The sequence below is a fragment of the Gadus macrocephalus genome, chromosome 7, assembly GCF_031168955.1.
Source record: "Gadus macrocephalus chromosome 7, ASM3116895v1".
In the NCBI taxonomy this organism is placed as follows: domain Eukaryota; kingdom Metazoa; phylum Chordata; class Actinopteri; order Gadiformes; family Gadidae; genus Gadus; species Gadus macrocephalus.
Genome location: NC_082388.1, coordinates 21,315,378 through 21,340,414, shown reverse-complemented (window position 1 = coordinate 21,340,414; position 25,037 = coordinate 21,315,378). Strand labels below are relative to the sequence as shown.

Here is a 25,037-nt window from a genome sequence, read left to right as displayed (position 1 = left end):
TGAGTGAGTGAGTGAGTGAGTGAGTGAGTGAGTGAGAGAGAGAGAGAGAGAGAGAGAGAGAGAGTCAGTATGAAAGAGGAAGGGTGTGAGGGAGCAAGAGAGTATCATGACAGAGGAGAAGCCAGTCAGGGAGTGAGGGAGGAACCGAAAGAGAGGAGGAGGAGAAAGTGAGCCTGACTCTTCCAACACTGCCCGTGCTGAGGAGTGTCAGCTGATTGTTGCAGGAGGAGGCGGGGGAACCTAGACTATCGGCAGAGAAGGACAAGGTGCGAGCGAAGGGGAATACAGGAGAGAGAGAGAGAGAGAGAGAGAGAGAGAGAGAGAGAGAGAGAGAGAGACACACACACAAGGCGCAGCGGGCTGGAGAGAGAGAGAGAGAGAGACCCTCTCTACCCTCTCCCCGGGACGGCCGGACACAAGATGAAAAGCCAAATCAGCAACGTCGTGTCTGACTTCTTCTTTGAGTACGAGACCCAGCGGCAGGTGCTGGTGCGGAACCGGCGGGTCGGGGTGGTCTGCCGACTGATCCAGCTGGGGGTCCTAGGCTACATCATCGGGTGAGTGCAGCTCAGATCTCTTCCCCCCCACCCCACCCACCCTGGACCCCTGTCTCCCTCATCTATCATATGCTGTTGTAGATTCAATTTGATTGATGGTTGGGGCTCACATTAAAAGACAGAGCCAATAACTATTTACAATCTGAACCAAAAATGCAGGGAGAAAAAGGACAGAGAGATTCAGTGCAGTATAAATATGTGCAATGTATTTTATTTTCAGCAGTGGGAATGAAGGAGTTGTCTAAGTAGTTTTTGTGATGGAGTGTTTGGCAATTTGGCCAGGTTTTTCTATACTATAGTGAAAGAAAGGCAATGTTGAGAATGGGAATTTGGAGTAAAAAGGTGGGCAGTCTGCATTCCAACCTCATGTTTTAGCACGTCTCTGACCTTCCACACATCTCCCCATCATGTGATGTAGACATCAAGACTACTGGTCACCCGGTAGTCTTGGTGGACTGACCCAGTCCCACCAATTGTGATAAAAACCAAAACAAAACAAAACAAGAGCAACATTTCTTTTTTGGTTTACACAGTGGGAAGTTTCTATACTTATTAATGCCAAGGTTTGGTTTAATGTCACAACTCATGCATTCCATGATGAGTTGTGTTATTCCGTTGTAGCAGACTATAACAACAACCTTATTCCTGTGAAGAATGTTTACCAGAACACGGTGACTCAACTGTTGGCCATAGGCCGGGGCATAGTTCCTTTTCTGATAGGGGAGTTGTACGGTGACCCTGAGAGCCCAAACACTGCAACTTAAAGGTCCCATGACATGCTATTTTATGTATTCTTTAATATAGGTATTAGTGGGCAACTAACACAGTATTCAAAGACGTTCCCTAAATTCAGCCGTGGTGCAGAGTTACAGCCACTCCGAGCCAGTCGCACATTGAGCTTCCCCCAAATGCGCTGTTTCGGTGGGCGTGTCTAGGAGGAGGGTGGGGGTGTGGCCCTGAGCAGCTTGCAGCCACCATGCGCTCTGTTTACAGTGGATGTATCGCAATGGCGAGCCGCACACAGCCTTTAGCCGTGTTCTGTAAATATTCTAGAACACACGGGAGTCCTGGAGCTCTATATCTAAATATTATCATATAGCCTACACAGATATCTATATCATATAATATATATTATCACGGCCAAAAGCTGTGTGAGCCGATATTATGAATCTCAAACGACCGCGTTGGGTTCTCCGACGTTCCTGGTTCTTCAACGTCCACATCAATGTGAATACACACACTGTAACGCAAGTGTTTCTTGTCGGTTCTTTGACGTGTCTTGTATTTCCACAACGAGACTGTCGTGGGGGTTATCTGAGCCATGGTTGAGAAGGAATTGGGGGAAAGGAACTTTGATTTGACTCGCTGAAGTACATGAACTGCGACATGCCGCCGGTTGCCGCGAGGCACCATCGCCCGGCAGCGGGCAGCCGGCAGCAGGCAGCGCGCGGTTCAGTCGACTTCAGGTTGATGTGAAAGTGGAAGAACCAGAGACGTCGCAGAACCCGACAAAGTCGTTTGTGATTCATAATATCGTCTGGAGGCGCACACAATATGTTATATGATATAGATATCTATGTATTATATGATATTATTTAGATATAGAGCTCCAGGGCTGTAACGCAAGTGTTGTACACTTCCTTGTTATTTGGATAACCGTTCTGCTGTTGGTGTGACGTCGGACTCTCGTATCTGGTATTTCTACAACGAGACTCGTATTGGGGGTTATCTCAGCCAAGGTTGAGAATGAATTGGGGGAAGGAACTTTGGCTTTGACTCCCTCAAGAACATGAACCACGACAAGGAGGAGAAAGGGATCTTTGCCGGGCAGCGCTTATGCACCTCCGCCTCCGCCGGTGGTCCCTCAGCGGGGCTCAAGCGGGAGACATTCGCCGCCAACAATCCCTTTCTCCTCCATGTCGTGGTTCATGTTCTTGAGGGAGTCAAAGCCAAAGTTCCTTCCCCCCAATTCATTCTCAACCTTGGCTGAGATAACCCCCAATACGAGTCTCGTTGTAGAAATACCAGACGTGTTATGCGCCATCACACCAACAGCAGAACGGTTATCCAAATAACAAGGAAGTGTACAACACTTGCGTTACAGTCCTGGAGCTCTATATCTAAATAATATCATATAATACATAGATATCTATATCATATAACATATTGTGTGCGCCTCCAGACGATATTATGAATCACAAACGACTTTGTCGGGTTCTGCGACGTCTCTGGTTCTTCCACATCAACCTGAAGTCGACTGAACCGCGCGCTGCCTGCGGCCGGCTGCCCGCTGCCGGGCGATGGTGCCTCGCGGAAACCGGCGGCATGTCGCAGTTCATGTACTTCAGCGAGTCAAACCAAAGTTCCTTTCCCCCAATTCCTTCTCAACCATGGCTTAGATAACCCCCACGACAGTCTCGTTGTGGAAATACACACGTCAAAAAACCGTCAAAGAACCGACAAGAAACACTTGCGTTACAGTGTGTGTATTCACACACACACACACACACACACACACACACACACACACACACACACACACACACACACACACACACACACACACACACACACACACACACACACACACACACACACACACACACACACACACACACGTGGCGCTCGCACGGTCGAGTCTCATTGGCGGGCCAACGTCTCTGGGCGGGCCAGGCAGAGTAAGGGGAGGAGCTGAGATTCCTCATGACGTCATGAGCACAGATTTCCAAATCAGCGCGCTTGAGCCTCCGTTTTTTCAAAGGCGAGCAGAACAGCTAGTGCTCGTTTTACACCAAACGCAAGTTTTAGCCACTGGGGGACCATAGGCAGGCTAGGGGAACTCATATTTATGTTAGAAAACCTCATAAATTGAGATTTTCATGTCATGGGACCTTTAAGAAAACACATGCAAAAAGACAAAACCCAAGCAAATTAGGGCAACATCTACATCCATTTAACGACCATTTAGAAAACAGCGTTGCAAACACAACACATTTACAGAAACGTGCTGCAAGTACACCAAATAACGGATGTGTTACTTAAAACTAAAATTGAAGAGCACGGCTGGAAACTACAGTAATATCTTCATCATGAGATGACAATGTTAATATAAACCAAACCAACTTACATTTTAGCAATGATTTCACGACTTCAATAATGTCATGAGTCACAAACCGTAGCAGCAGCAAGAAGCGTGCTGAGACAGGTCAATTGATGTAATTGCAGCACATTTCTGTAATTGTTTTGTGTTGACTGATGCTTTGCATGCGTTTGGAGATTGTAAAAGATGTTCTCTTAATTTGCTTTGGTTCTGTCCATTTGCATGTGTTTTCCTAAAAGGCGGTGCATTAAGCTATCAAGGCAACCGTAGAATGGTTCTCAGGCACAAAGTGATGAGATCTGTTTTGACCAGCTACCAGCTACTAAGAGATGGGAAAGTATAAAGAAACTGGGGAGTACGGAGAAATGAGACGAATAAGATTGGATTGGTAGCGCATACTCAAGATTGATTGAATCGAAATGAGAGAAGAAATCATCATGCTGGACAGCATTAAGATGAACTGAACTGAAATCTAATTAAATCAAATTAAAAAGCTTTATATACTGGTGGATGATGCTCAATGTATATAACTAGCTATTGATTCTGTTAATTCAGTTGGTTAAAGGAAATATAACTCAGAGTTTGTACTCATAGTTAAAACACACAGGTGTTCTCTCGGCTACAAACCCCAAATCCTAGCTACACCCTCGGCTACCGGTGCATGATAATACCATGATGAATAAGTTTACTTGGTACTCATGAATAAATTAGACATCGTCTTAAACCTACGCTTCGTTTTCTTAAACAGCATTGGTTTGCAGTTGCCCCATCATCAGAAAAAAACATGCAGCAACATGAATGGCCAGGGATGGGTTTAGTTTGTGTGTGTGTGTGTGTGTGTGTGTGTGTGTGTGTGTGTGTGTGTGTGTGTGTGTGTGTGTGTGTGTGTGTGTGTGTGTGTGTGTGTGTGTGTGGCATAGCTCTTGAGCTCTAGCTCTTGTGTTCCACCATGCAAGGGTATACCTCTGAGCAGTAGTTAGCCAGGAACTGTGTGATGAAACAAGCTGAGGCATATGCTAACAGTGATAACCATCAAAAACACTGCTGAACTCGCAACTGTTAAATCAACACAATTGTTGAACACTATGTCAGGTTACCTCCCTACAAGCCCATGATGAGTCCAGTGAGGAGGAGTAATTACTGAGATCTTTGTGTCTCCTTCACACGCAAGGTAAAATGTATTCGGCATGGACCCAGTGTTGGTTCCCAGTTTCGACTGGGATAAGCTTGTCAGGTGTCATTGTGTTTGTACATGCACAAGCGTTGACGGAGACCAGTCCGATGGCAAACAGTCAAATCTCCCTGAGGCCGTGGTTAAACGTCATCACATCACTAAACTTAACAACGCCATCATAAAAACTCCCAGGAAACCCACGCCTTCGATAACCACATGCAGAAGACGATCCCTTGAAGTATACACATGGATTAAACACGCGCTGCACTCCTAAGAACAGGTCAACAGGGTTCGAAAGCCGTATGTCATGTGACTTGCTCATATCATATTAGGGACAGTCAGTGACAGATACTTATCCCTCAGACCCCCATCGACCCATCCCTCATCCCATCAGCCAGCTACCTCAGCTATCAGGCCACATTAGACCCGGGTGAGGGGTTATGTGATGAGTACCGTGCCCGGACCAGGGCTGCCTCAGACACCAGCCTTCTGACAGGTTCAAACCAGCGTACCTCTTTCGGTCTGCTCGCATGCATGGAGCCAAGACACGCACTGATTCCCTCATATTGGATTAATCTCAGCCCGTGGTCAGATCTGTTTTGGAGCTTTGACAGTTATTGAACTTGTATTTTAATTTGTTTCTTCTTAATGACTTAATGACTCTTAAACTCCATCTAGATTCTTTGTTACATTTGGGCATTTTCAAAGTGATTTTACTTGATTTCTCATTGTTTATATATTGTTTGGTTGTTCTTCATTTCTACCAGCCTTAATTATTCCAAGCAATAATTATTGATTAGTAGCAGACAATGAAGTGAGTTGATGGCTAAATGTCCAAATGATTTAACTTACTGTTACTTGTGGTCATTGCAATAATAAGTCAAATGCTGCATATTGTTCAAAATAAAAATGATTTTCTAAAGAAGGCCGGAAAGAAAAGAACAATAGTGATGTCACAGCACTGGCTGTGATTCCAGTTAATTATTCAGTTCCTCTTAGGTAAAAGAAACGAAACAATCATTGTTGTTGAAATGGCGGAGCAATAATGAAATGTGCCAAAAGACAAGAAGTGTCTCATTATAATCTTTTGTCCTTCTGCACATCAGAACTCCTGCCTTCCTCTTTTTCCTCCCCCACCTCCTCCTCCCCCACCTCCCTGACTGTCTGCTGTTCTGCAGATAGTCATCATGCTTAAGCGGCTGTATTTAATGCAGGATTTAATGCTCTAATTTCTGTGTTCATCTTCCAACATCCCTGCTGATTCAGAGAAGCACCAGTTGTGTGTTTTAGTTTCAGGTTGCTATATTTGAAATAGTTTACAGTAGAGTGGCATATTTCACATTAGAGCTGCTGTATTTAGCTGTAGAGCTGCTTTATTATATTGTAGAGTTGCACGATAGCTGCTCTATTTGACCATAGAGCTGCTATGTTTTATTGTACAGCTGCTATCTTTGACTGTAGAGATGCTATATTTTACTGTGGCGCTTCTCTTTTTGACTGTCGAGCTGCCATATTTTACGGTAGAACTGCTATCTTTGACTGTAGAGAAGCTATATTTTAAAGAAGAGCTTCTATTTTTTACCCTTTGCTATATTCTACCATAGAGCTGCTATAGTTTACTGTGGAAGCTGCTTTATCTTAGTGTGGAACAGGTGTATTTCATCACTGTCCCACTTTCTCAGTGCTTCCATGCGCTGGTAAATCCCCACAATGTATTCTGTCCACTCTCATGTCAGGGCCTCGGCATATTGTATAAAACATGTGTTAGCATGTGTGTTTGTGTCTGGGCTTGTGTGACTGCATGTGTGTGTGTGAGTCCCGGTCTACAGCACACCAGCTGTCAGCGATCATTCTCCCCCATGCCATCTTTCAGTCGGAGGGAGAGGACTTTACACAGCCTGTCAACCATTTACATTTACATTTAAATTTACATTTAGGGCATTTAGAAGACGCTTTTATCCAAAGCGACTTACAATAAGTACATTTGTCATAAGAAGTGAAACAATATATCGCTGTCAGTACAGTAAAGATGTTCATAGAGCCAAGTGCAAGTACTAACAATCGCTAGGCTAACCCATTCCCCGTTTACAGCAATGCTATCAGCTACTACAGATGTTACACAATTAAGTACCATGAATAAGTTCAATGTAGATAAAGTGCATAAGTGCGTACATTAAGTGCCAGGACATACAACATACAATGGTGGCCGGAAGGGGCTGGGTAGCTATGCAGTCAACCACCTTAACCAATCCATCAAACTTGGCAAATAAAAGACACATTGAACACAGAGCGCTAGGTCACCTTCCTGGAGCCTGACTTACAAACAAATGTCACACGAGTTCCTATGGCACACTTCCTCCTCTAGCCTGCAGCCATAAACACCATCACACACTATCCGTGTTCATTGAGAAATGACAAATGATGTGTGTATTTCAAATCCATATATTTCCGTTTTGTGCCAGGTAAGCGTTAATAACTGACAATAATACACTACTACCTCCCAGCTGAAAGGCACTGGGTTCGATCCCATGATCAATCCCCTGCCCAGATGCCTCACCCCTTACCTGCTCTGCAATGACCAGAATTTGAAGTCAATACAAACAGTTAATAAATAACTTCATTCTTCACTTGCAACGTCATCTGCTCCTGAGTCTCTTTGTTTGGGTCAACAGTCGGCTGTCTGACAGCATCAGTTGGACTACCTTTACAGAGGGATTAACACCCACGACCTATTACAGGAAGCAGTGAACCTGCCAACTGTAAGCAGTAGTGACATGTTCATACTCCCACTAACAGGTTGAATATATTAGAGTCTTCGCGGTTCCATTGTGTGTCTCATGGTTCCTTTGTGTGTGTGTGTGTGTGTGTGTGTGTGTGTGTGTGTGTGTGTGTGTGTGTGTGTGCGCGCGCGTGTGTGTGTGTGTGTACATGTGTTTGGACATGTGTTTGTGCGTGCGTGTGTGTCTGTGGGTATTTGTGTTTTGTCTTCCCAGGTGGGTCTTCATCTATGAGAAGGGCTACCAGTCGACCGACACGGCGGTCAGCTCCGTCTACACCAAGATGAAGGGGGTGGGCTACACCAACAGGTCCGGGCTGGAGCAGATCTGGGACGTGGCCGACTACGTCTTTCCGTCTCAGGTCTGTATGCAGTGCGTGTGTGCGGCATTTGAATCCACATCCACTTCTGAGGGCTCAGTTATGGTTCTACGTCGACGCAACGCAATGACCACGCAGACGTTATGGTTCTGCGTCGGGTTTTAGTGAGCGGGCCAAACACAGCCCCTTCTGCCGCGTTGTCCCGGTGCAAGGTTAAAATATTTTGGAGGCGCACGTTAGGCCCTTGCGGGGGACGCAAGGAGGATCCGAAACCCCCTTGCGTTTCGTCGACGTGTAACCATAACTATGGCTTATGTCGGCTGTCAGTTCAACGTTCGTGCACACGATGAAATAAAGCATGACCGTCAGAGCCCATGAGCATCAGTGAATCAGCCGTTTTCCATCTTAGGCCTTGCCGAAAAGCAAGGATAAAGAGAAAATCTATTGTTTATTTACTGCCTACGCAGCCATGAGGAAGTAATGTCGGCGTTCGGATTGAGAGAAAGATCACAGTCCTTCATTGCTTTGTCTTGCTTGGTGCTTCACAGTAGCCGGGCGGCGGTAATGCTAGCTAAAGTTCAAACACAGTAAGAATCATTGGAGCCGCGGACACTTGATCGTAAAGCATGGCAATATGTTACTGTCAATACAACAAAATACGGCCTGAGCTTCTGCCTATATCCTGTCCGACGTTGGGCAAACAGAAAAACGAAACAGGTCAAACATATCTCTTTGTTTGCCCGACCGCGGTATTCGTCCAAAAGGGTCTTGTTAAAATTGATAGACGAATAATAATAATAAAAGATGCACAATGAAGGGGAGAGTGTTTACTTTGTGGCAGAGCTACAGACCAGTTTGAGTCAAAGACGATTCAACTCTGGGTCGGGGCTGTTTCATCACTGACAAACAACACTAATTAAAAAGACACTTCCATCACTCTTCAGTAGAAATTTAGAACAGGCTCTTCACTAAAAAGGTTGCTCTGGCCCTCTTTGGCATTGGATTTGTTATATTAGTGATATTGGTGACCCAGAGCATTCAACATATGGTCGCTGCTCTGAAACATGTACTGAACATGGAAAACAGTGTTCAGCAAGAAAACTGAGTTCTTTGGCCAGCAACCACCCTCTAGTACAACACATCAACAGAACATTCCCTCAGACAGAGAATAACATTGAGTTAGGGCAATACATGTCAACTGGAGTAAGAAGGGAGAGTGGTGATGAATGAACAGCTGGGCATGGAGGGGCTGTGGGCTATCAACAACAGACCTTTTTATCCACTTTTTTGTTTGTTATTCATGAAGCCCCAACACAGAGCTCTTCAAAAGAACAGATTAAGGACGGCAGCAAAAAGTGTGTCTCATCATAGGTCGTGTTCTGTTTTGAAGCGTTTCTAATATTCTGCTCCTTAATCCAAAAAACAGGGGGACGCCTCTTTCGTGGTAATGACCAACTTTATACTTACTGAAAACCAGACCATGGGAAAATGTCCGGAGGTATGTGAAGAGTCAGTTTCCTGCCCTCCCCCTCCCCTTCTTCGCGATGCTTCCATAAAGAGTCAAATACAAGGTGGATGGATGGATGACGCGGCCACTCAGGGTGGCCTGGGTGATGGTATGTCTAATCCCACATCTCTAATGCCCCGCCACCCTGTGTGTGTTTCAGCTCCCTGGCAAGGACAACTGCTCCACGAACACCGAATGTGAAGAAGGGAGATTCAAACGTACGGGAAATGGTAAATCGTGGTGGTGCTACAGTGTGTGACCTTAACACTCCTCATAGACTAACCTTCAGTTTGTGTCAGATTGAACTCAAACACACTCCGGCGAGCCCCCTCTACTTTGTACAGTTAACCACAGCTACATCAACATCGATTTTATAAAGATTTACAAACAGATTCCTTGTGCAGTATATCTAAACTGTCAATGTAAACCAAGTTAAATACGCAACATATGTTTGTAGCTATGTTTAACTGTCAATTAACTAAAAGATTGTTATCAATGTGATTTCAGGTTTCAGTGCAACTAAACATTGTACATTTTTTAATGCAAGTACAGCTAACTTCTCTTCTAAAGCGTCGCTGCTCTGTAATCCTGAAGGTTGCTAAGATTAACAGGGTGATATGCTGAGTTTACGGATTCGAAAGCCTTAGCTCCGTATCAAAGAAGGCACACATCTGTAAGTGCAAGCATTAGTTTGTGCTTTCACTAAACACAACTCCAGCAAGATAAACAGTCTTACATTCTGTTCGTCGCACGCTAAAGCCGTGCGCCGAACAAAACATAACTCCATCCGTAATATCAACACCGTGTGTGTGTGTGTGTGTGTGTGTGTGTGTGTGTGTGTGTGTGTGTGTGTGTGTGTGTGTGTGTGTGTGTGTGTGTGTGTGTGTGTGTGTGTGTGTGTGTGTGTGTGTGTGTGTGTGTGTCACATGTTTTCTTGACAGTGGAGGCTTGTGTGCATAGGAAGTCCAGGAGCCTTGTTCAAGCAAGGATACTCCTACGCTTTTTATGTCAAAGTAAACTTATACCAACGCCTACACTTGGTGACGTGAGACCTCACACACAAAAACACACACACACACACACACACACACACACACACACACACACACACACACACACACACACACACACACACACACACACACACACACACACACACACACACAGGCCCTGAATACACAAACGTGACCACAGACATTCAGAGTCATTCTTACAATAAGTTTTATATAAAATATATATATTATATAAATATATAACCGCAGCCCTGCGTCTGTCCTCGGGTTTACGAGGAAGTTGAAGCCTTTCAAGTGTTGGCAAGGACATGGACTCCGATCCGACCGGCGTATTCCGGAAGAGTCATATTTACCTTGAGGAGTCTGTGTCCATTTGTTTCTGGCGGCCCGCCGCTGTCGCAAAACGGAGCCCAACAAATGAAGAGGAAGAGCAGATAAGAGCTAGAGCTAATCGTACAGAGATTGTATGGGTTAGCATCAAACGGGGATGAACCGAAGCAAAAACGCAATTTCAGCGTTTGCATTTGCTGGATTGTTTTTTTCTTTTTGTGCCACCGTTGAGACTTATGAAAGATAAGATGATAAAGAAGAATAATGATTAGGCGAGTGGGGACGCCATGTTTGATAATTTGCTGGGGACCCTTTTCGCTCTCTCCCGTTTGTGTGTTTGATGTTGGTCTGAGCTAGCCTGGCTCCGCCCGCCTAAGTACTTCCGCTCAATTTGAATTTCCCTTCAGTACAAATGAAATGAAATGAAGTGAAGTACGAGAGTCTGGTAGAACCAGCCTAGGTCTGAGCTTCTCGCCCCATCATCGTTTATGACTTCACCATTGTCTGTTTCTATCTCCAAGGTCACATGACAGGGCTCTGCCTGAAACAAACGGGCACCTGTGAGGTGTTAGCGTGGTGTCCAGTGGAAAATGACGCGACCATCCCAGAGTACGTTTTCTCAGTACCTAACATGGTAGTTCTAGGCAATGTAACAACAAGGCCCAAAAGTACACCGTAAGCGCAAGACATATAGAATGTAAACCTTTTAAAACATTTACAATTAAATAAAATAGAATATGAAGTGCCATGACAAGTTGACCTGTGTTGGTATATAACAGACTAGTATACTTCTTAAGCAATACTGATACTACTATAATTGATGCTCCCAGTCTACCAGATTCATAATTGACCCTTAGTGTATTTGCATGAGGCTTGTTAGTGTGAGGTAATCTCTCTTGTCTGCCTCCCACCAGCCCTCCTCTGTTGATGTCTGCTGAGAACTACACCTTGTTCATCAAGAACTCCATCACCTTCCCGCTATTTGATGTCACTAGGTGGAGTCTCTCTCTGTGTTTTGTACACCAACACACACACACACATCCACAGACACACACACATACACCTTGTTCATCAACACAGACGCGCAAACAAAGTTGTCGTCGTACAGTAAGTAGTGCTCTACTGTATAACAATAGCAGAATAAACATTATAGCAGAATTATACATTAAAGGGGCACTCACACCCACGCAAATTAGAAAATAAATGAACCTACATATTTATGTTTTTGTATGAGGTTGTACAGATAATACGGTTTGTCACTGACCTGACGGACGCCCTAAACGTGTTCACAGGAGTAACTTGGTGGAGGGCATTGACGGCAAATACATCAGCAAGTGTCTCTACCACCCGGACAACGACCCGCTCTGCCCCATCATGAGGCTCGGAGACATCGTCAAGTTTTCCGGCTTCAACTTCACCACCATAGCCAAAGTGGTAAGCAGGAAGTCACCTTACCACCTTAAAGGTTTGAAGCGTGACCGAGTGTTGTTGAGCATGCAGAGACACTAAATTTAAAACACTGACCGTCTCCGTCTGGTGTCCCCCTCCCGTTGCAGGGTGGGGCCATCGGCATCTTGGTGGACTGGACCTGCAACCTGGATCGGGCCGTGAGGCACTGCAAGCCTTTTTACACCTTCCACGGTCTCTATGGCAACCCAGGGGAGACGGACAGGGCCAGGGCATCGGTGGGCTACAACTTCAGGTGATCAGATCGTCCTCCCCCTTCAGATCCAAGTCCTAAGTATATGCTCAATAAGAGAACCAAGAAGAGGTCGCTGTCAAGCGACAAAGTACATTATTTGACGTTACTTCTTGAAAATGACAGACAAATGCAATGTGTGCTTTCTAATTCTTTCCCTCAGATATGCCAAGCATTATATGGAAGAAGGGCAGGCTAAAAGAACGCTTATCAAGGTGTTTGGCATCAGGATAGACATCATTGTGCAGTCACTGGTACGTTTTTGGTTCAGCGTGGCTATTTATGTATTTGAAACGCCTGTGTGGATTTTAAATGACATTTTCATCTTTGTGAAATTATAAATGTACAGGCTAGAAAATTCGACATCATACCAACACTGACAGCAATAGGCTCCGGAGTGGGAATCTTTGGAGTGGTGAGTTGAAAACGCTATTTCTAAGTATAACATTAAAATGTATTCTTTAAGTCATGCATTTCCCCTTCACATACCCTTCAGCCCTTTCACTTGATTATTTCATCAAATACATTTTAACCAATTTGATTTGACATGAAATGAAATGACTAACGCTAAAAGAAATTCTCCTGTATCCAATCAATCCAGAATAACCATTTATCCCGCTCTGATTGCCTTTATTACTCTGAAACATTAGGATAAATAATATGGGCCATGAATGCAACCTCAGTGTGTTAAATCAATCATATTTATCAATTTATTACAGTTTGACAATGTATGTTGTATGTTTCCTTGCTGTTTTCCAGGCAACTATAGTCTGTGACTTAGTGCTTCTTTACGTACTACCAAAGAGAGAATTTTACAAGAACATGAAATATAAATACACAGATACACATCAACAGGTGAGTTTTGAAAAGTGAGTTTTTAACGCGAAACACCAGGTGGCAGCAGAGAGGCACACAACTAAAATGTTTCTGAATAGTTTGGCCCTCGCTGCGAGGAGAAAGAACATGATCACAACTTTGTATTGTATCTGTAAACTCTTGCCAATTCACTGGATTATTTCCACTGAAAGAATGCTGCTGACCTAACACAGGGTTCATCGGATCTCTGCGTCTATGAAACAAAGACACAGCAGGCAGCTATAAGATTAATGATATGCACTGGTTTCCAAGGTTTTGTGTGATGGAAACAACGTTTGTGCGACTGTGTGCTTGTGTTTCTCTCGCTCGGGTGGTTACCAAGCAACAGAGCTAAATTAATCAGGTAGACCGCTTTGTATTTACAGCCCCAAGAATGAGATGCTTGCTTAGAGGCGCCAACACAGCTGAATGTAAGTGGACGTAGAGATCTCGAGATGGACTAGACCTCAAATCACGCACATGCCGACTCAAACCAATCACCAAACCCAAGTGTTGTTCTATGGAGATTTGGGGAATCAGGTCAATAGTAATTAATCACAGATCACACATGCTCGTTTTATGGACACATGTACATGTTTCAAAGGAGAGAAAGTAATTATCTTCTGGTCCCAGTCTTTATATGCCCCGGATTACACATGTTGTTTGTGGATTTAAATGATAATTTTTCAAGAGTTCGACCGTTTATTGTTCAATTGTTCAGTTAAAGGCTGTAGAGAGAAAACACAATGAGAAAGATGTCTCGTAGGCTATGTGCCGTCACGGTTTGCAAAGGTGCGGTACGGATTGCCGCAATTCACGCCAAAAGTGGGCGTGACCCGGACTGAGCCGTACTCGTTTTGCCCTCGTCTTCAGTACTCCTCCGTTTGGGTACTGAGACGCCTGAAAGGGTGCCGGAAAATTCGAGCTACACACCCCCTCCGTTGATTGGTCGACAGAATCGCCACTTCCGGGCGACGTGGGAATAAAAACAAACAAACAGTAGCCTCCTTGATTAACTGCCATATGAAAAGGATAAAGGCCAGGAACTGTTGCTGGACGACTTCCATGGTAGCTCTTGGTTTAATGTGTCGCGTTCAACTTTTTCATTGTTTTTATTGAGCTGGCTACACTGTGTCGCGCTGCTATGATGTCACGGTATTTACGTAGCTGCTGCGGCGATCGACATCCGGCCTACCATAAAGGGTACTGTCGGCGGTGGAAACGCGACCTCGGAACTAAGGCCCAGTCCACACGAAGCCGAAACGGGCGAAACCGTTACGGTTTCGATCTATCCGGTTTCGAAGTATCTCCGTAAAGACGAAGCCAAGCGAAACCGGATAGATCTGTAGAAACGCTGTAGTAAACATTCCAGGCCCATAATGGGCGCTGCTTCTGGTACACAAATCCAGAAGAAGAAGAGGCGAGCATGCGCATAAAGGCTGCCCCCCGAACCACTAACAACACAAACAAACAGCTCTTCTACGATGGCGAACTAGATTCTCAATAAATAATGGCTTAGCAACCCAACAAGGGACACGATATGCTGCAGAACGATTACAAGCTTGTAGTCCGCCATCATCTTTTTTGTTGTGATTTCTGAGACTCCGCGGGCTTAAGAGCCATTGGCTAGGAGGTCGAGGGGTGGGGCGATGACGTCATGGTTTGCGGTTTCAGTCGGTTTCAGGCGTCCACACGAAACCAAAACGAAACCGGATAGATTTGAAACCACCTCCGAGGGTGGTTTCAGAAGTTTGCGGTTTCGGTCAGCGGATTCGCCGGCTTCGTGTGGACGGAAGGCCGAACCGTACAAGACCTTTGCGGTTTCGCCATGAAATCGGCTTCGTGTGGACGGGGCCTGAGCTGGGCTATACCGCCCCCTCCCTACCGGACTGAGGCGAACCGATCCGTACCGCACCCTGCAGTGGAACGCGGCATAAAAGTGCTTCGCAGCAGGGTTTTTTTATCCAATAAAAAACAGTCAGAACTAAACAGAACTTAGTAGGATCAGTTTCAAGTTTGCATGCCTTTATTTCCTTGATGCCTATCACCTTCTATCCTTTTGCTTTTATTATGAGAAGCACATACAGTATGGCCAATGCGCCTTTATCTTCACTATGAGTCTTCCCGTTCCCTAGTATGATGGTGTGTTCCTGAATCCTCGGACGCCAGCCTTCCGAGGACTCCCAATCACAAAGTCGAACCGGAGCCCTATATAAGCTCCAAGACCGGAAATTACGTCAAAAATGCTACTCGGAAGGCTGGTGTCGAGAATTCCAATATCATCCCACTGCAGACACAAATGGGCGTTCTCGTGTGATGGGGGTTCCCGTTTACGCAGACTGGAACGCCCCCTTCTTATTCTTCGTCGCCTTTCTCGCTGAACTGTATTAAAATGGTGTACTACTCCGAAACCATGTAAATAGTGTTGTAAATAAACTTCCAAAGCTTTTCAAATCTTATTTGGAAAATAACTTCACATGGTGTGCTTTTTACAATTTATTCGTTACCAGCATTCGTAGTGTTGATCAGCAGTGAAATAGTCCGCCAAAGACGTTGACGTCGCTTAGCAACCGAAGACGATGGGGTTGACAAGTTACCGGACTATTACCCATGCAAGTGAACGGAGCGTTCCACGGCATTGAGAAGACCCGTGTAATAAAGGCCTATAATATTTCTGTTTATGGCATAGATTTCTCCTCAGATTAGGCCAATAAAGCAACGATAACAAAAAACAAAAAACCACAAACGCTCGATCAAAGGCCCGGCCCGACCCGGCTCAAGGATAGTGTTGGGAAATATCGGCGGGCCGGGTCGGGTCAATCACTGTAAAAATATAAATATAAAAATAATACTAATCTTGAAAATACCAAAACCAAAATCAAACCCGCGCCGACGCCGGTTAGTTACGTTGGATCAGTCGAAGGTCAACATGTCAAGTTTCTAAATAAGATCTAGTATTAAGTATGGGTAGCATAGAACTAAAGTTAGCCAAGCTGGGGCTCCATGATTGCTAAATCTAATGAGAGAGGTAAAATTGTCATTAAGGAAGGAAAGCATAGTATGCCTTGCGACTGCGCTTCGCAGTATACCTCCAATAGTATCTGTCTGCGTCCTGCAAGACGGAGGCGTAACTTGTAGTAGGAGGCGTAACATGTAGTCGGAGGCTAGGAGGCGTAACTTGCACTAGGAGGCGTAACTTGTTCTTTTCTAAATCACGGTCCACGCGAGATCTTTCTCTTTTCGCGGGAAAACAAAAAGCGTTGTAATAACTTATTTGAATTATTAAACTGCTGTCTTTAATTCTTTAATTATTTGTCTGCTGTCTTTTTGTTAAAGGGATAAAGTGGGCTAAACTTAATGTTACGAGAGTGGCGTATGTGTGTGCGCGAGAATGTCTGTCTGTCTGTCTGTCTGTCTGTCTGTCTGTCTGTCTGTCTGTCTGTCTGTCTGTCTGTCTGTCTGTCTGTCTGTCTGTCTGTCTGTCTGTCTGTCTGTCTGTCTGTCTGTCTGTCTGTCTGTCTGTCTGTCTGTCTGTCTGTCTGTCTGTCTGTCTGTCTGTCTGTCTGTCTGTCTGTCTGTCTGTCTGTCTGTCTGTCTGTCTGTCTGTCTGTCTGTCTGTCTGTCTGTCTGTCTGTCTGTCTGTCTGTCTGTCTGTCTGTCTGTCTGTCTGTCTGTCTGTCTGTCTGTCTGTCTGTCTGTCTGTCTGTCTGTCTGTCTGTCTGTCTGTCTGTCTGTCTGTCTGTCTGTCTGTCTGTCTGTCTGTCTGTCTGTCTGTCTGTCTGTCTGTCTGTCTGTCTGTCTGTCTGTCTGTCTGTCTGTCTGTCTGTCTGTCTGTCTGTCTGTCTGTCTGTCTGTCTGTCTGTCTGTCTGTCTGTCTGTCTGTCTGTCTGTCTGTCTGTCTGTCTGTCTGTCTGTCTGTCTGTCTGTCTGTCTGTCTGTCTGTCTGTCTGTCTGTCTGTCTGTCTGTCTGTCTGTCTGTCTGTCTGTCTGTCTGTCTGTCTGTCTGTCTGTCTGTCTGTCTGTCTGTCTGTCTGTCTGTCTGTCTGTCTGTCTGTCTGTCTGTCTGTCTGTCTGTCTGTCTGTCTGTCTGTCTGTCTGTCTGTCTGTCTGTCTGTCTGTCTGTCTGTCTGTCTGTCTGTCTGTCTGTCTGTCTGTCTGTCTGTCTGTCTGTCTGTCTGTCTGTCTGTCTGTCTGTCTGTCTGTCTGTCTGTCTGTCTGTCTGTCTGTCTGTCTGTCTGTCTGTCTGTCTGTCTGTCTGTCTGTCTGTCTGTCTGTCTGTCTGTCTGTCTGTCTGTCTGTCTGTCTGTCTGTCTGTCTGTCTGTCTGTCTGTCTGTCTGTCTGTCTGTCTGTCTGTCTGTCTGTCTGTCTGTCTGTCTGTCTGTCTGTCTGTCTGTCTGTCTGTCTGTCTGTCTGTCTGTCTGTCTGTCTGTCTGTCTGTCTGTCTGTCTGTCTGTCTGTCTGTCTGTCTGTCTGTCTGTCTGTCTGTCTGTCTGTCTGTCTGTCTGTCTGTCTGTCTGTCTGTCTGTCTGTCTGTCTGTCTGTCTGTCTGTCTGTCTGTCTGTCTGTCTGTCTGTCTGTCTGTCTGTCTGTCTGTCTGTCTGTCTGTCTGTCTGTCTGTCTGTCTGTCTGTCTGTCTGTCTGTCTGTCTGTCTGTCTGTCTGTCTGTCTGTCTGTCTGTCTGTCTGTCTGTCTGTCTGTCTGTCTGTCTGTCTGTCTGTCTGTCTGTCTGTCTGTCTGTCTGTCTGTCTGTCTGTCTGTCTGTCTGTCTGTCTGTCTGTCTGTCTGTCTGTCTGTCTGTCTGTCTGTCTGTCTGTCTGTCTGTCTGTCTGTCTGTCTGTCTGTCTGTCTGTCTGTCTGTCTGTCTGTCTGTCTGTCTGTCTGTCTGTCTGTCTGTCTGTCTGTCTGTCTGTCTGTCTGTCTGTCTGTCTGTCTGTCTGTCTGTCTGTCTGTCTGTCTGTCTGTCTGTCTGTCTGTCTGTCTGTCTGTCTGTCTGTCTGTCTGTCTGTCTGTCTGTCTGTCTGTCTGTCTGTCTGTCTGTCTGTCTGTCTGTCTGTCTGTCTGTCTGTCTGTCTGTCTGTCTGTCTGTCTGTCTGTCTGTCTGTCTGTCTGTCTGTCTGTCTGTCTGTCTGTCTGTCTGTCTGTCTGTCTGTCTGTCTGTCTGTCTGTCTGTCTGTCTGTCTGTCTGTCTGTCTGTCTGTCTGTCTGTCTGTCTGTCTGTCTGTCTGTCTGTCTGTCTGTCTGTCTGTCTGTCTGTCTGTCTGTCTGTCTGTCTGTCTGTCTGTCTGTCTGTCTGTCTGTCTGTCTGTCTGTCTGTCTGTCTGTCTGTCTGTCTGTCTGTCTGTCTGTCTGTCTGTCTGTCTGTCTGTCTGTCTGTCTGTCTGTCTGTCTGTCTGTCTGTCTGTCTGTCTGTCTGTCTGTCTGTCTGTCTGTCTGTCTGTCTGTCTGTCTGTCTGTCTGTCTGTCTGTCTGTCTGTCTGTCTGTCTGTCTGTCTGTCTGTCTGTCTGTCTGTCTGTCTGTCTGTCTGTCTGTCTGTCTGTCTGTCTGTCTGTCTGTCTGTCTGTCTGTCTGTCTGTCTGTCTGTCTGTCTGTCTGTCTGTCTGTCTGTCTGTCTGTCTGTCTGTCTGTCTGTCTGTCTGTCTGTCTGTCTGTCTGTCTGTCTGTCTGTCTGTCTGTCTGTCTGTCTGTCTGTCTGTCTGTCTGTCTGTCTGTCTGTCTGTCTGTCTGTCTGTCTGTCTGTCTGTCTGTGTGTGTGTGTGTGTGTGTGTGTGTGTGTGTGTGTGTGTGTGTGTGTGTGTGTGTGTGTGTGTGTGTGTGTGTGTGTGTGTGTGTGTGTGTGTGTGTGTGTGTCGTCAGCGAATGAGTCGACGAATGAGTGAACGAGCGATTGAGCGAGTGTCAGTCGAGGAGGAATTAAACAAGACCGGTTGAATAAAGTACCAAACGCCGAGAATCCGTGCCCGTGTCTTCCGACCTATAAACAGACCCACTGCCGGTTATAGTGAAGGGTGTTACCCCCGAAAGGACATCGGCCCTGGAAGAAACGTCTCCCCTGTGCTCCCGGACTACGGTCTGAGAGCCAAGAAACAGGAAAGGTGTAACATTAAGCAGGTTCCCCACGTTAAACTGCTATATGCATTATATGTCATTGTAAACTTGTAATAGGCTTCTTTTCTTAAAGGCACCCAGTGCAACTTTCGAGGCTTAAAAATAAACATTCAACTTCTAGTCTTTTTTACATGTAGTAAGTTTCAATAACTCCATACCATTACATACCGACATTTAAGCAGCAAAGATGAGACGTCGTCGTGTGGTGAGAACTGATACAAAATCGATAACAACAACAATGCCGCCATTTTCTTTATTTTTTGTAACCTACAATAAATAAAGCAGGCCTCCAGTCAATGGAAAAATGGCTTCTCCCCACCGGCGATTGTTGTTGTTTACGATTTTCTATCAGTTCTCACCACACAACGACGTCTCATCTTTGCTCCTTGAATGTCGATATGTAATGGTATGGAGTTATTGAAACTTACTACGTGTAAAAAAGACTAGAAATTGAATGTTTATTTTTCATTGAATGTTTACATAAAGTTGCACTGGGTGCCTTTAAATGCATATGACTCAAGGATGTCAGTTTCACGTAAGGCTACGATTAAGCTAATCAAGAGCATATCAAGATTAAGCTAATCAAGAGCATATTTTTAAATGAGCGGGTCGGGTGCATTATTTTTATATAAGGCCTAATATTTGAGGTCTGAGTTACGGTCATTTATGTACCCGCACACCCACCACTGCTACATACAGATCACTTCCGCGATTTAGAAAAGTACTAGACACGCCTCCGACTACAAGTTACGCCTCCGACTACAAGTTACGCCTCCGACTACATGTTACGCCTCCGACTACATGTTACGCCTCCTAGTGCAAGTTACGCCTCCTCCGACTACATGTTACGCCTCCTACTACAAGTTACGCCTCCGTCTTGCAGGACGCAGACAGACCCACCTCATATGCCTTGCGAAACCCAGTATGCCTTTCTAAACACCTCGTGATTGGTCAATGAAACGCTACCAGGAACGCCTAAAGGGCAAGGGCGTTCTTGTGTCATGAAGGAAACGCCCAAGCCTGCAGATGGACCCTTCTCGAGAATTCAGGAACACACCATTAGTGTTCCTGAATTCCTGAATACACCAAAGTAGCAGACCCTAGTGTCATGAGCGTCGCCTGTGTCTGCCTGCCGATGACGCCTCTGGTGACGCCTTCTGACCTATGGATCTGACATGTTGGCTCTTGTCTCTACAGGACGTTGACTCAGAAGAAGGTAGCACAGAGAAGGAAGCAGATACCATAGAGAAAGAAGCAGCCAAAGTAAGGAAGTCAAGTCAAATCACATTCAAGTTGTTTTTCTCTGTCTGCATGTGATGCATGGCTTCATGACTGATGATCTGCCTATTTTTGTGATGTGTTTTATCGAATGTGTAGGAGTGACCGAGGCATCTGCAGAAGAGTTACCGTGGATAACAATAACACACACACACACACACACACACACACACACACACCAAACAAAAAAATGCAAACACCTTTACCGTCATTGGCAATGATATGATTGATTGATTTCAACAAATTGTAAATATGTAAAAAAATAAATATATATATATATATATATATATACAAGCAGGGAATTGAGTTGTACATTTAGTTTATCAACGATTATTGTATATTATTTTTGCAGTCTTTCGTAAGTTATTGTCCTTGAAGAAACGGATATGCCATCAACAAAAAACGATACTCCCTCGTCAATGGGTTACTGTGATCCTTTTTGTGTGTCGAGACACCTAGACAAACAGATTTGTGCAGCTCAGCTGTGTATGCGCGTGTGTTTGTACTTCTTTGGGTGTAGCTCAGGTCAGTTTTGGTTGGGTGTAACCTCTATGCGAGCGTGTCCGTCTGAACTGAAGCGACAGCACACGGTTTAGTGGCACGACCTTCCCACACACCGCCCCTCCCACACACCGCCGCCACAAGTCTGTGGTCCTCTGTTTACTGTCTCTGTGGGTGAATTTATTTTCTTAAAGCCACCCTTTAGTGCAAGGGGTGTCAAGCTAGGGGGTCCACAAAGAAATCGGATACTGACCGCTAACTGTCTTATATTGAGGTACTTTTACCCCACAATAATTGCTGTGAAGAGATAATTTATCCCTCATGTTGAATGTTGATCGACCATCCCCAGATATCTTTTTCAGAGTCCTGTACACATCTGTCTCATCCGATCATATGAAAGGTTGTTTTCATCCGACCTCATGAAACATATATCCTCATGTAAGCATCCCTGTGCTATTTATCGTCGGTGTGTCTCATCAAGTGGGCGGGCTCACAACAGACAACCTGAGCGGGTATAGTGTTGACGATAAAGTTACGGGTTACAATTTCCCTGCAGCAACACACGTCTCGGTCGACCTCCCTGATGGAGGATAGCCCAACCCCTAGTAAATAGTAGGCTGTCAGAGAAAACCGTAGAGCGTTTATATAAGTGATTCCAAGTTCGCAGTGTACCCTATTTTGATGTTGCAATAAGTGGTGGATGGGAGAAATGCAGTGAGCCAACAACGTGTTCCGTCGTTTAATGATCCCGCTGTGTTAGTTTGTGTGTTACACACTGTTTTGGTCCACTGGTTGTTTGTCAAGCGTTCTTATGAATACAAATAAATTGAAAGTGAAAATCAAATGAACCTGCCATTTTCTTTATTACCGTATTATTATCATCATTACATTATGGTGTACAAAAAGCATGCAAAAAATAGCTTCTTTATATTTCCGTACATATTTACATTGACATAACCGTTGCATTTCATATAGGTGTGCCATGCTTTTGTTTCGTATATGTTGGGATTTGATATAGATCGTTGAGTACGGGACATTCAGAGAAATGCAACATGAAACACATATCCAGCGACCATGCTGAAAACACCAGTCACACACCTTGCCAGAATATATATATACACACACACACCTGATTCTTTTCATCCAATAAAATGAGCCTGAAAATGGGTTTGTTTTTGTTCTCGGATGAACACTAATACTGATGCAGAATAATTGATAGTTTCTCCCTACTCCATTGTAATAAATAACCACCACAGCCTCCTCATAGAATCAACAATAACAATCCATCAGCTGCTTTCAACTACAAGCAGCCAGGCTAGACAATGACAGCTCTGTGCAGAGGTCACAGGTCACCGTGCCAACGGCAGTCACTGCATCTCTGACGTGAGCACAAACTTCATTACATTCTAACGGGGTTTTTTGTGCGACCAGACAGGTGCAGCATAGTAGCAGTACTGCTAGTGAAAGAAAACAATAATTGCTTTAGCCTAGAGCGGTATTTATTTTGTAATGGTCAGGAGGTTTGGTGTATTTCCTGTAGACTTGAATGGTAAAATGCTCGGGCAACAGTATAAAGTAGGAAAGTGCAAATATTCAACGGTATTAAATTAGAAAAAACAAACAAAATAAAAAAAACGCCTTCACAGGGATCAAGTAAAGCTTTATTAGACGCGGGCGGCCTGAGAGCTCTGGGTAAGACAAAGACGACGCTTACGACAATATTGCACATCGACATAGATAGCATGTAGACCACTCACATTGACACACGAGACGCATTCTCACGAGCACTGTATTAGTGTTCACTCTATATTTGCGTGCGTATCTTCTAGCTTTTCACCCGCGGCGAGGGACATGAAGCTTATCCTCGCGGTGGTCATCTCAGCCCTTGGTAAACAGTAACCCTGCGCACAGACATTCTCCTCGACGAAAAACAGCGGCTACTCTCCACACGTTTGAGAGGACAGAGACAGGGAAACAAACCAAGCCAGGCGTACTCACGCACGTCCGTGACATTGCATACACATCGGACATCACAACATAAAAAACAGAATGCGAGAGGACAGCCTGTCCTCCCCGTGACCCCCCTACAGTACACGGCCGGCACGGTGCTTCCCAGTGTTCGTCAGCCGTGCGCAGTCTCCGTTTGGATGGTAGCCGGAACGGTTGCTGTGGTTCATTGAAAATTCGCCACACCGCCATGAAACCAGGAGTCAGAAATGCAAAACACTGCACTTATTCCTTTCTAATCAGCCTCATGAGGATCACCGCACTGACTGGTTGAAGGGGTGACGGTGTTGGTGGTGTGATGGTGGGCGCCGAGAGCGATCACAGCCAAAAACAAAGCCGTCATCCGCAAGACAATGGGCCGGGCTGGAAAGTGATAGGGGGGTGGATGAATGCAAATCCCAGGCAGTCCTGGGGCTGATGGCAGAGTAGGTTTGTGTCGTGCACCTTGCCGTCACGTGCACTTTTCCACACATGTGGAAACGACGGTTTGTGTGTGCATGTGTTTGATGTGCCCTGTGCAAGTATACAGGGGAAGGGCACAGGGACACTCACAGACAGGACAAACACAACAATCAGGTAAACGTGAGACAGATTTCTTCATGGACAGACGTAGAAAAGCAACATCTAGAAAGGAGAGGAAGTACGAAAAAAGATTCAAAGTCACTTTAGACACCCTGCTTAATCTCTGACTTAATCTCTGCAATCAGTAGAAGTACAGCCCTAATCAGAAACATCATGAAGATGATGCGGGGGCGGGTGGTGAGGAAAGGAAACTCATCACCATCGATCTTCCAGCTACAGTGGATGGTGGATGGCCGCACATAGACCACCGCTTGATGAGTCAGAGCCACACAATGACAGATAACACCACATCGCACCGTCATCGAATAACCCATCACTGTTCAGAAATAAAACGGTTAAAAAAAGCCCTGTGTTTTTGTGTGATTTTTCTTCCCTTTTTGTCGGTAGCATGCGAGGCACTGTGCTTTGGCATGCTTATGTTTTTTTGTGCGTTGTAGTACTGGGATTCTTGCGTTATACCGTAGGTAGAGCTTTCCAGTTTCTTTTTTTTTTTGCAGAAGTAAAGTTGCTGGTAGAGTCAGCAGTCTGTTGCGTTATTGGAGGTAATATTCACCATGCATTGGAGGAATTGTATGATTCTGAATTTTTGGACATTCATATATATATATATAAGTCCTATTCCTGTTAGGCGCAACATAACGGCATATACACCGTTATTACATGCTCTGACGGTAAACAGAAGGGGAAGGTCTGGTGTTAAGGATCTAACCATCCATGTGAGTGGATGACATCATACAGGTGAGTGGATGACATCATACAGGTGAGTGGATGACTTCAGACTGGTGAGGGGTGGACATCATCTTGTCATCTGGAGGGAGGGTGTCTGGGGGGGGCGGGTCACACAAGTTTCTAGCGCAGGGTTGAGGGCAACAGAGGTAAAAAGGGATTCAGTACAAAAGCAGGTATTTGGTTTTGAAGGAGTAGGAAGTGATGGAGGAAAATCGAAGGAAGAAGTAAAGCCTGAGAATACAAATCTCTGTGCATCTCTGTTTGAAAGGTCTGGAGCGTGTGCTTGAGAATAAGTAGGCATACAGAGTGGGGGGGGGGGGGGGGGGGGGGGCCAAAGGGAAGGTGAGGTCAGGGGGTTAGAGAGTGCGTGAGAGAGAATTAGAGATTACTGATGCCCAGTACGGTTTGGTCCGAGTTCACTGAGAGGGCTCGATTTCATGCAGGTCCTCGAGTTCTGGCTCGCGGGGTCCGTCGCCACTGCTGCCCTTCCTGAGAGAGAGGA

General features: G+C 45.3%; 2 protein-coding genes across 7 annotated transcripts in view; one reads left to right on the top strand and one right to left on the bottom strand.

Moving 5' to 3' along the window:
• Nucleotides 1–131: 131 nt before the first annotated feature.
• p2rx1 (purinergic receptor P2X, ligand-gated ion channel, 1) lies at nucleotides 132–22,061 on the top strand. Of its 4 annotated transcripts, XM_060057349.1 has the most exons (13): nucleotides 134–557; nucleotides 7,825–7,969; nucleotides 9,354–9,425; nucleotides 9,595–9,664; nucleotides 11,299–11,386; nucleotides 11,692–11,772; nucleotides 12,070–12,211; nucleotides 12,334–12,479; nucleotides 12,640–12,730; nucleotides 12,826–12,891; nucleotides 13,236–13,331; nucleotides 20,636–20,701; nucleotides 20,816–22,061. In XM_060057349.1, the coding sequence occupies exons 1-13, from the start codon at nucleotides 421–423 to the stop codon at nucleotides 20,819–20,821; spliced, it is 1,206 nt and encodes a 401-aa protein (XP_059913332.1). In that variant the 5' UTR covers nucleotides 134–420; the 3' UTR covers nucleotides 20,822–22,061. The 4 variants fall into 4 exon arrangements, with proteins under 4 accessions (XP_059913333.1, XP_059913331.1, XP_059913334.1 ...); XM_060057350.1 differs by lacking the exons at nucleotides 20,636–20,701; nucleotides 20,816–22,061 and adding an exon at nucleotides 15,467–15,790 and having other exon boundaries at nucleotides 132–557; nucleotides 9,595–9,652; XM_060057348.1 differs by lacking the exons at nucleotides 20,636–20,701; nucleotides 20,816–22,061 and adding an exon at nucleotides 15,467–15,790 and having other exon boundaries at nucleotides 132–557.
• camkk1a (calcium/calmodulin-dependent protein kinase kinase 1, alpha a) overlaps nucleotides 22,062–25,037 on the bottom strand; it is a 52,393-nt gene continuing 49,417 nt past the window's right edge. For all 3 annotated transcript variants that reach the window (XM_060057343.1, XM_060057345.1, XM_060057344.1), the window contains one exon: nucleotides 22,062–25,024. In XM_060057343.1, the coding sequence (XP_059913326.1) occupies nucleotides 24,952–25,024 (73 nt within the window). In that variant the 3' untranslated portion in view covers nucleotides 22,062–24,951. The remainder of the gene's footprint in view (nucleotides 25,025–25,037) is intronic.